Below are 11,641 nucleotides of genomic sequence, written 5' to 3'. Positions count from 1 at the left end.
ATTTCAAAATAGAAAAATAGCAACAAACAGCGTTAAAACTTCCATTCATTTGAGAGCTGACTGATTTGCTGAAGATTTGCTTGTTTATTTTTAAAGGCTAATCTTGCCTTCCAATTCTAGGGCACACTAAAACAGAAATAAATACATTAATCAGAAGTGAGTCATTTTACATGCATAAAATCTGTATAATTTATACCATCAAGTTAGACTGGGGGAAGGCTGATGAAATGGAAGAGATTAGGTGACGCAACAAGATAATATATGGAGAATTTCCAAAGAAAACTCTCTTTTCTTAACTATCATAAACTAGAATCAAGTGCAAATATCACCAGGTCCTGTAAATCTGTCGTTCAAGAGACTTCAGAGGGATTTCCTTCGACAGATTTAAAAAAAAAAAAAAAAAAAAGCCCCCAAACTGTGTTATTAGAAGTACTTGAGCCCAGGCCCTACATCCATCTGAGAAAATGACATACCAGGCCAAGGTTTGAAGTAGATGCACAATAAATAGCTGAGACTGACTTGGCTTCCATGGCTGACCCGTGGCTACCGAACAGAATCTCATTTTAAATCCGGCTAGCGCTGGGCCCATTGCACCATTTGCCCCTCTGCGTGTGTGATGAGAGGGAGACAAGCAGGTACCTTTTTCCTCTTTTTTTAAAGGGACCAATTTCCCCCCAGCGGTTTCAAGAAAGAAGCAAAGCTGACCAGGGCTCTTTGTACTCGGCTTTCGAAATTATAGCTTTAAAACTTTTCCCGAACGCCTTTGTTCAGTGATCACGTCTGCCTCAATTGCTCTCAGATTCTGATCGCGTCCCCTCCCCTGTTTACCCCAGAAAGTTTATAGTCGCAGGAGAAAGAGCCCTTTAGCCAAACTTTCTCGCGCCCTCTCTGCATTCCACCCCCCCCACCCCCCCCCCCGGCATATGGGCACCGACTACAAAGCCCCTTGCCACTCTCTGAAAATAGCCGATGATTATTTTCATATTAGCCGAGCCAATCTTGACGTGGCCCACTGACCATTTTTAACACAAAATCAGCCCTTGTATTTTCTACCTGTACCAAAGGAAAAACGTCAGCAGGTGGGGAACGTAAACGCAGAGAGATTTCCCACTCCATGCATCTGATGAAGTGGGTTCTAGCCCACGAAAGCTTAGGCCCAAATAAATGTGTTAGTCTCTAAGGTGCCACAAGGACTCCTGGTTGGTTTTGCTGGTCCAGACTAACACGGCTGCCCCTCTGAAACCAGAGAAAAGAGGCTCTCTCAGCTCTGTATAGCAAAGTAATATTTGCATTTCCCTTGTAACCCCCAGCCCCTTTGTTTTGTATGTCCTTTGAAGTATGCTGTCTTGAGATACTTTCCCTGACTCACCCTGTACAATTAAAATGGAAGACAACCATAAATTGTGCTAGAACCATTTTAATATAATTATACATATCTGCCAAATCCAGGGAAAAAAGGTTTATGCATATATATCTTTTTTCTCAATTAACATCTGCAAGCATAAACGACAACGAATGTCTCCGTGTAAATTCATCAAGGTCAGAGCAATTGACCAATGTCCTGTTTTTGTTTCTACTGCCGGCTTGGCCAGCAGTAAGTTACTACGGCTGAGTTTAGTGTCCTTGTGTGGTTTTCTTCTTTCTCTTTCATTCAGAGACAGTTTGTTGGAAAAAGTTTCAGTACAGTTCACCTGTGGTGAAAGGCGATTTTTTTTTTTAAGATGATACTAGGTAACTCAGTTGCTCTGAATTTCACTTATAATTATAACCTATTTAAATCACAGCAGAACCCCTGCTGGGGAGGAGTTCACAGTTGCATACAATACAGGAGATCACAGTTTTGAAGTCTAGCACAGATTAAAAACCACAGATGTACCATTTATATAAGACACACACTGATTGTCTCTTAAAAACTACATATTGACTCCTTATGAACATTTCTTCTTCTTCTTTTTTTTTAAATAAAGTAGTGCAGCTAGGACAATCAGTCACACAACCCACACAACCCTGAACCAAGGTCTGTCAGTGCCAACTAGCAAGTTGGGCATGAAACAGTTGAATGAACTTGAGAGAGAGAAAGAGAGAGAGAGAGAGAGATGCTGTCCATTCCAAAGATTTTTAACCAAGGGTTGGCTAGCACGCTGGAAACCTCTGGGTGAAGGATCTTTCCATACACACACAAAAGAAAGGAGAAAAAAAAAAAAACAACCACACCCAAACCTAGACTTTCTTTTTAAAACTGGCCCATAGGTAGAATGATCTGCCATTCCTTTCAAACAAAGAAACCCAACAATTGGCTAAAACTATAAAGAACACAGGTTGGTCTGTCTGCTTCTGCTCAGTAGATGGATCTGTCCTTTTAAGGCCTTCTTCCTTCATTTCTTCTTTATTCCTTTCCAGAGCTTTTGGGCAGGAGGTGAATCTAGGTATGATCACACCAACTGTCTCTTTCTTCTTTTTTTTTTTTCTTTTTTTTTCCTCTTTAATTTAACCAAGACCTGACTAAAACTGGAATGTTCAGCCCAGCGTGTTTATTATTATTTATTATTATTAATATTTATTCTTATAACAAAGGGGTCCTACAGGCCTTCACAAAACCTGGAACTTCCATGAAGATGTCTGGTCTTTATAATCCAAGCAGTCAGCATTGAAGTTTAGCTTCCAGGAGGCGGTTTGGTCCTTATAATCCAAGCAATCAGTGGTTGAGTTAAAGCCCAAGCTTGATGCTCCATAGCCCTGGGTGGAGAGGGAAGCTGGGGACTGGTTGAGGTGGCTGGTGACTGCATTGGTGCCCATAGGACTGAGTGTGGCCCCTGGTCCCGGAAGCTGGTGGTGCATCGGGGTCAAATAAGATCCACAGTCCATCCCCCCGAAGTAGGAGGTTGAGCCCGCATATCCTTGGCTGTAGCCTGAAGCCTGGGTGTAGGTCATGGGGTAGGACCGCTGCATGCAAGAAGAGGATGTGGACAGTGGGTCTGAGAGTGGGGAGATGGAAGCCGGGCTCCAGATGGACACGGGAGCGCTGCTGCTGGAAATGGCCGGGACGGAGGTGCTGGAGGGGGGAGTGAACTGCCCACTGGCCCCGCTCTCCGAACTTACTTCCCGGGCCGGGGAGCTCTTCTTCTTGGCCGGCCGCACTTTGTTCTGGCCCCCATTCTGCTGCTGCTGCTGCTGCTGGCGGCACTTGGCCCGCCGGTTCTTGAACCACACCTGGGGGAGAAGGCGAGAGAGAAGCCGGCGGTTAGCGCGGCTCCGGACCCCGAGCGGGGGCGAGGCGGAGTCAGGGGCACCAGGGCCTCGTCCCAGCGGCGGCTGGTTTCAAGGGGGGGGGGGGTCCCACGCTCTGGGATGGGGAGGAAGAAGAAGTAGAAATGAGCAAATCAAAATGTTTAATGGGGTATGGGGGGGGAATAACCCTCTCAATCTGCGCTGCCTGCCAGCCTAGCCCCCCCTGACCCCCCCACCAGGGCCTCCAGTTAATCGGAAACAATAGACCCTTACCCCGGGAGGAAACCGGGAGACAAAGGGGAAAGTGCGTCTGCAGAGGCGATGCTGGTCCCCGAGGCAGGCGGCGGATTCCCCGCTCCCGGGATTCCGCTCACGGCCCAGCTGCCCGGCCTCCCCGGTGGGGCGCCAGCGCCGTGCAGAGCAGGTATTTGATCTGGGGATTATCAGCGCCGCCGGGAACCCAGGCACCCGGGGCTGCTGCCCGCTGATACCAACAAGCCACTGCCACTCCTGCCCTCTCGCCTCTGCCCTTCACTCCAGCCCCTAAGGCACTGCTCGCTGCCAGTTAGCCAGCTTGGGTCGAGAGAAAGTCTAGGGGCCGGTTGTGTGGACAGTTTACTAGGCGAGAGGAGGAGAAGCAGAAGAGATAATGGGGCCTTTAACATGATAGCACAGCTGATTTTTGCAGATGGCACCTTCGCTGTAGCTAGTTGCTTGTGTTGCCCATAGACTTTATTGCACCAGGCATTGCAGATTCCCAAGATCAGCTGTTGACTACTTAAAGATTTGTTGCCCTTTACTGCAATTGGCCTTTTGGCCCTATCGGTGCCCTGGGACCAGGGACACAGAGATGGTAGCATAAACCCTTTCACTTAGGTTTAGGTCCCGATCCTGCAAAGGAGCTATCCATTCCTAGGCCCAGTGGCAAAACAGGACCTGTGGGAGTGGGACCCTGGTAAGTTTCCAACAACTGGCTCTGCCAGGCTCTCAGATAAAAACCCTACAACCAAGGTGGGTAGCAGCAGGGAGACTAGCGCCCCCAAACACGAGAAGAGTGAGGTAATAAAACACTCTGAAAGTTGTTTGCAACAAAAAACGTTGGGAGCTCAGTCCTTACTCGGGACAAAGGCACTACCCTGGGATTTTGGGCCTGAGTAAGGAAGGCAGGACTAGATCCCCCCTCCCCCATTCTCTTCCCTATCCATCACTCCAGTCCCTCAATGAGTGTGAGACCCAGCTTTCTGCTGCTCCTTGGCTCAGTTGGAAACACTGCTAAGGGTCCCCCTCCCCCGTGCTGTAGCCTTCATCCACTGACGTCAAAACACCCCTGTCTTTGACTGGGTGCAGGAGGGGTCCCTTGTCTGGAGTCGAATGGCCTCCCAGACACTTGCTCTCCAATTAGCTGGCTGGGCAGGCGGAGGTAAGACCTTGCAGCTGTCCCCGTTGCCTATGGAGTCTCTGTAGCCTCCGCCAGTGGCTCTGGGAGCTGTTTCCAAGCTGCAAAGAGGCCCCCTGGGCTGGCGGGCCCAGCCATGGCTGCGGGAGCAAAAACTGGGCCCTGGGTTGGAGTCTATTTGTGACACAGCTCAGGCAGGGAGAAAGCGGGGAATCAGACTCCCCGGTAAAGCTTTTTGCAGGAGTGCAGCGCCAGAGAGGTTTCCTCCCTGAGCTTCCAATGCACTTTCCCTGGACCCCTTGCAATTCAGCGGGAGCAAGGATCGGGTCCCTTCAGCAGCTTCCAGGACAGTAAGGGTTGGCTGGGCCTGGGGCTTTTGTCCCTGAGCTGTCCCAGCTCTCCAGACACCGGCAAAGGAACTGAACTCTCCCGGCCCAGCGGCGGATCCTGGCCAGAAAACCTGCCTCTGGCAATTGTGATCCAGGGGGAGGGCTGCTGGGGAGAGGTGGTCTTTGGCTTCCAGGGGATAAAGGCTGGGGCTCCAGGCGGCGAAGGGCGGAGGGCTGGGGCTAGGTCAGGGTGGGAGGCAGGACGGCCAGGTGAGCGCTTGGGGAAGGAAAGGGGCTGGTGATGGAGGGTGTCTTGGGGCGCCAGGCCCGGGAAGCTCCCAGCGCTGCCGGTGCCTGGCCCGGGTGAACGGGAGCAGGTCCCTACCTGCACCCTGGACTCGGGCAGGTTGATTTTCAGAGCTACTTCCTCGCGCATGAAGATGTCCGGGTAGCGGGTCTTGGCGAACAGCGCCTCCAGCACGTCCAGCTGCGCCCGGGTGAAGGTGGTGCGCTCCCGCCGCTGCTTCCGAGGGGTCGCTGCGAAGAGCAGCCGGAGGCCCTTAGTGGCATTCAGCAGCAGCCCCTCAGCCCAGCCGGGCAACCGGGCCAGGCACCGCGCAGACCCCCTCCCCGCGCCCTCTGAGCAGCGCCCCCCGGGGGCAGCCACCCCCCCCCCGCCAGGGCAGCAGCAGCGCCCCGAGCCCCTCATGGCGGGATCCCCGCCTAGACCCGCTCCCCCAGCCCCAAGCACCAGCGGGGAAAGTTAACGCGGCGGGGGAAGGCGCAGGGGCGCGTTTCCCAGGGACAGGGAGCCAGATCGCCCTGCTCAGCCAGGTCCCCCTGCGCCCCAGCCCCAAGCTACCCACCTCCCCCTTCCCGGCCCAGGCCGGCTGCGCCTCTCCGGGCAGGAGGCAGGGAGTTCTAGGGAGCCCTGCCCCGGCTTAGGAGTGTACCCCACGGCCGGGAGCCGGGGCGAGCCCTGCTCCCTGGGGGCCTGAGCCCGTCCCCAGCGGAGCCCTTTACTCCCTCGGCCGCAGAGGCCGGGTCACGCCGCTTACCCGGGTATCCCACCGAAGGATGAAGCAAGTCCATGCCCGAGGTTGTCAGACTCAGCCCGTTGACTGCGTAAGGTGGTTGCTTGAGATAAGACATCATGCTAAACTTGTGCTTGGAGGAGAGTCGGCCAAAAATCCGGGGAAGCGGGAAAGGCCCGGAAGGTCTCGATTCCCTCGGGAGCGGAGAGTCGGGGTCCCGGCGGGCCGGCTGAAATCAGGGGTCTGCAAAGTGAAAGGGGGGGGGGATAAATGGAGGGGGGGTTAACCGAGCTGCCTGGAGTCGATCTTTTATCTCCGCTGGCTTGTTTGAGCGTGGCTCTTAGCAGGCAATCCCTCTGCTCTTAGACACCGAGACCCCCAGCTACATTTCGGACCGGAGGATACTGACTCGATGAACGCGTTTTAAAAAAATAAATAAATTACACCCCATACAGTAATTGCAACCCGCCTCGCAGGAGCACAACCCCCCCCATGCCTTCAAATGCACACATTGTATTGCTTCCCTGGACATTTGCATGGGATTCGTTGGCTGGCACTAGCTAATTGTCTCAAACAAAACTTGATTGGGGCCATTTGCAGACACAAAGACCTCCTTGGCTAAATAAATAATGCTGATAACAAAGCCCATTGGTGAGAAACAAAGAAACAATTCAAGAAACCGATCTCTCCCTCAGTCTGTGGCAGGGCTTTTTAATTACCCCAGCTTTTGCCGCATTCAACCGCTACGACCCCCAAAATGCGGAGCTGAAATGCCATCTTGGAAAGAGGCAAACTTTTCTGTCCCACCAGGATCATTCCACGTTTGCAGTGATTTCCATCAGCCATTTTTCACCTAATTAGTACTTTGGGTAATTAGATTTAGAGGTAAGTAAGAGATTTATTAGGCTTTCAGAAACTCCTGATTATGGAGCTAACGCTAAACAAACAAGCATTTAACTTCCAAACAGAAATCACCACATGGCTAAACTTGCTTCCAAATTTCCCCTGTTAGTACAAGAGGAACATTAAAGATCAGTAGCATGTTCCTTCCATTGCAAGACTGTGTTTACAGGGAGATGCACATCACCATGCATTCCACTCTTGCTTTTGGCGATGGTGGAAGCAGAATTTTCCAGCCACAAATTGGCTTTGGTTGTTGTATGCTAGCTCTTCTGACACCTATTTGGAATGCAGTCGCCTTCCCCCCCCCCCCAAAAAAACCGATTTACTTTTGTACCCAGCTTCGGGATTCCAAAGTGTGACATTAACACATCCTGACAGATTAAACCATTAGCATTTCTTTCATAAAATGTTGTCCTGCTCTTGGAAAGAGCCAAGGACTTTGCAACTCTGAGAAAGCTAATTTTTTTCCAAAATGGCGGACAAAGGGGAAGGAATTTCCAAGTGTACTAGTCTCTAGAAGATTTGGACAGTGATATTTAGACTGGCTGGCTTCCTGCACAGACAGCTATTTTTAATGAACTCCTTAACAGGGAAGTTAATTTATTTTTCGTGTAACAAAAACCCATCTCCTTTAATTCCAAGTTCATGCACCGAAAAAGTGAATGTTTGAGGCACTTCAGGGTTTTATTTCCCCCATATTCAAAGGTCGATCTTTCATTAAATAAATACATCTCTGCCAAGTTATAAACAAAGCCACCTTCCTCTATTTCAGTTCCTATGTTACTGCAAACCCCAATCCACGTCTAAGGAAGGTTTTTAATTAGTATATTACTTGGAGGTGGTTGGTTTTTTATTTTAACTTTCCTGAACTGCATGAATTAATTCATAAATTCACATACTTATTACTGTATTTCCTCTTGAACCTAATTGTAAATAATTTGCAAATCCTTATTCTATCAGTGAGAAAAACAAGATATTGGTTTTATAAAGAATATTACGTGTGCATATTGGTGTGTGACGTATAACACACACATTGTTCATTCGCAGATCTGTTTCACTAAAATCCTTATGGAAGAATTTAAATTACATTTTTTAAATTCTCAGAACCAAAAAAAAAAAAAAAACCCAAAAAACCGCTCTTATTTGTATTGTTTTGATGTTTGACCACCTCCAACTTTTAGAGGGGCATTCCCAGGCCCGGTTTCCTTCTGAAATAGGATTAAAAGCTTCCATCGTTGGTGTCAAACTTTTTTCAAGTGAATTCGCTTTAGGCTTTGTGGGAGAGGTTTTTTCTCTCTCTCTCGCTTTTAAAAAGTGCCGAAAACCGGCGTCACTTTGGAAGTGGAGGGAGACGATCTAAATCCGAGGCGTTTAGAAAACACACAACTTGCCTGCAAAGCGGGAAATACGATGAAAAGTTTGGGTCCCGTCCTACCTGCTCAGGAGCGAAGCCCGTTGCAGGCGGGTTGGCGGATCTGAGCGGCTTCATAGCAGGCTCGCTGGCTTATATCTAACGGCTTTTCTGCGCAATCTGTCTGTCACCTTTTCCCCCTCTCCCAAAGACCCGGTCCACCAGTTGCGCTGCCCTCGCTCAATAATAATTACCCCGTCCAAGAATTAATTATAATAAATGTTTTCTTGATAAACTAACGAGATAATCCGAGTGGCACACGGTCCCTAATTACGGGCCGCCAGACCCAGCTCTGCAGATCATGTGCACTGATTAATTTTCTGCCTGATGGCGATGAAACAAAACGTATATAGACTGGCACCCTGTTTCTCAAAACAAGAAGCCCGGTGTTTGGCCTTTTAAGAACTGCAGGGAAAGTTTTAGGCCTTGGGGAATCGAATCATTTCAAGGATGGACACTGAGAGAACCCCCTTTTTTGGGCGTAGTCACTTTCTGGTTTTTAATATTTTTTGTGACACTCTCTCCCTCTCTCTTTGTAACAGGAAGGGGAATTTTTTGTATTCCAGAGTTGGCAGTGGCTTAAGAGGTCTGATCAAATGTTGGTCTTCATTCGACCCCACCAGTGTAGCTAAAATCAGCCAAAAAACCCTCAAAGTTCTCCTTCCCCCCAAAAAAAAGAGAAAAAAAAAGTTTTAAACACCCAGCCCTTCATTGCTATACAATAAAACCACAGGCAGGGGTAAAACCAGAACTCAACCCATGAACGGACTAACCAACCGTATTCTATGAAAAAACCCCAAATCCTGCCAGGCTCACGCTTTTAAAAAACGTTTGATTCGATTTGCACCTTAAACCCGCTTGGGTCTCCATGAATGTAAACAGACATAGACGCAACTGACCGAATTATTCTGCATAAAGAAGACATTACCACCGGGGAGAAACTTGCACTGGGTGGGTTTATCTTCCTTCCACTAAAGGGGAACACGGTCAAAGAGAGGTGTCCACGTATGAGCTCCAGTTTAGTTAATAAAGGTGCTTGCAAAGAAGGAAACTGTCACCTAAATAAGCCAGAGTCGCCTAGATAAAGCAAATGGCTCCTTTTTGAAAGCACCTTTCCAATGCCAGACCCCTTTTAGAAATCGATCCAATTCCTGTCATTCATTTAAATAGCAGATAGAAAAGCAGCTTCCCATTTATTTATTTATTTTTCTCTCCACCCCAAGGTGCTTTAAAGAGCCCCCCCTCCCCACACACATACACTTTTTTTTTTTTTTAATCTGACCCTTTCCTTGTTGCCTCGAGTCCTTTCTGGTCAAAGCCATGTTTGCAAAAATGACTTTCCCCTTTGCTTAAGCTATCGATCGGGAGTCTTAGGCAGAAATCTGTTTATCAATAACCGCTGAGGCCAGGGATTTAATTCCAATTATTTTTTTATTTAAAAAGTACATGTGAGCGGCTCGAGCCAAGAGGATCAGGCCAATAACCACAACAATAAGGCTCCCCCCCCCCCCCAGCCCAACTCCAAGGAAAAGCTCGATCTTGTGGAGGAGAGTCCCGCAGACGACAACATAAAGGAAGGGAAGGGGGGAAATTCGAGGGGCTGTATCTACCCGCCTCCTCAATTAGCTGATCTGGTCCCTGCATTTTCATTCAGAGGAAAGACTCTAGATTTCGGGGAAATGAAAATGAATTAAAGGGGGGGGGGGGCACACGCGAGCCAGTTTCTAAACACGCCCCCCCCTCCTTCCCCATCCGGGGTGCGAAAATCAAAATAACGATGGGAAACGTTTCGTTCCAAAAATGATATCTAGAGAGAGTCCGGACGCTGCCCGGTGCAAAGAGAAATCCGTCCTCACCCGTTCCCCCAAAAGCAAGCAGGCATGTTATTGCAGCTCGCTGCAAACTCTCCCGAGACAAAAAGAAGAGGAGCTCAGTTTTACAGGCGAGAGTCAGGGGGTAGAGGAGAGTCCCATCCACATGCTCCGAAAAAAACCCCAATTCTTTAAAAAAAGCAAACCCTTCTCACTTACCTTGAAGCGTCGAGGGAGGTGTGTGCCGGGGGGGCGGGGGGGAGGGCAAAAAAAAAACCGGACCAAATGCTCCTGGCCAAATTCAAAATAAAGAGTTCTCCTACAAAAGAAATCACAAAGCAGTAGGTTAGAAATCTCGCTTTCTGCCTCCACCTGGCCCAAGAAGTCAACGGGAAAGGGGCGAGCGAGGCTACACGCGTCTAAAGGCGATCAAGGAGCCGGGGTGTGGACTCGGTACGTACAGCGTCGGCCGTTGCAGGATCTGGCCAAGTGATTTGCTTTTTAATAACAGTGGAGAGTGAGTTGGAGCTGAGGTCTCTACCTCTCTCAGGGAGCTTTGCGGAGAAAGAGCCGCTCTGGCAACTTTTTGACGCAAACTCTCCAACCAATGGCAGGCGGAGAATGATTGACACATCTAAGCCAGGGGGGAAAATAATAAAAACACACAACAGGGGGAGGAAAACAGGCCACTGCTGCACCAGGGAGACAATCAGGCAACAAATAACGGCGACCAAAATGACACAAGAATATCCATAAAAGAAACGATGCTCGCTTTAATAATATACATTCTGGGCTGGGGCGTACAATTAACGTGACGGACAGCAAGGATCACGTTACCCTATTGCTGGGGAGAGGAGGAAGTGGGGGGCGGGGAGGAAGGATACACACACACACACACACACACACACACACGAGGATATTAAAATATAAGAGTAAACATGATGGGAAAGGGGGGGGGGAAGTGGGTAAATACAGGGGAATACAAAGCAAAAGCTGCCAAGAAGCTCTTGGATTAAAAGCAAAACGCCTGTCAAAGACGAAGCATCTGAGGTATCAAAGAAAGTGAAACTAAGCCAGAGAAAGAGAGAAAGAAAGCGCGAGCACAAACTATTTCAGGGGGCTAGCCCCGCACCTGCCAGACCAGACACACGAATGGGGATCAGATACGAGCTAGGACAAGGGCAGACAGAAAAAGGGCTAGATTTCCAGGTTAGGATCCAATGGGTTGCTGCAAGAATAAGGAATCCAGAGGGCAAGGAATAGCCAGCGCAAATGAGCCATCAGCCATCCCGGGGTGTGTGTGTGTGTGTATTATATATATATATATATATATATATATATATATATATGTGTGTGTGTGTGTGTATATATATATATATATAATCTATGCAGTCAAAATGGGGGATTGGGGAGAGGTGGATTGAATTTGCAGTCCCTATAGGACATGCAAATATTTTAATACAAATCAAGGGTATGCAGCAGGGGAGAGGGGTATTGTGCGGTTCCTAGCGACAAGCAAAATCCTGAGC

The 11,641-nt window shown here is 49.0% G+C and overlaps 1 protein-coding gene across 1 annotated transcript; it reads right to left on the bottom strand.

Annotated features, from left to right (window-relative positions):
* Positions 1-1,382: 1,382 nt before the first annotated feature.
* OTX2 (orthodenticle homeobox 2) lies at positions 1,383-10,847 on the bottom strand. The gene is made up of 5 exons (XM_074956454.1): positions 10,574-10,847; positions 10,332-10,431; positions 6,012-6,230; positions 5,339-5,490; positions 1,383-3,210 (listed from the first exon to the last, which is right to left on the bottom strand). The coding sequence occupies exons 3-5, from the start codon at positions 6,106-6,108 to the stop codon at positions 2,590-2,592; spliced, it is 870 nt and encodes a 289-aa protein (XP_074812555.1). The 5' UTR covers positions 6,109-6,230; positions 10,332-10,431; positions 10,574-10,847; the 3' UTR covers positions 1,383-2,589.
* Positions 10,848-11,641: the final 794 nt, after the last annotated feature.

Source organism: Natator depressus, chromosome 6 (assembly GCF_965152275.1).
Source record: "Natator depressus isolate rNatDep1 chromosome 6, rNatDep2.hap1, whole genome shotgun sequence".
NCBI lineage: Eukaryota > Metazoa > Chordata > Testudines > Cheloniidae > Natator > Natator depressus.
Note: the sequence above shows the minus strand (reverse complement) of the source record. Positions and strands in the feature narration are given on the sequence as shown.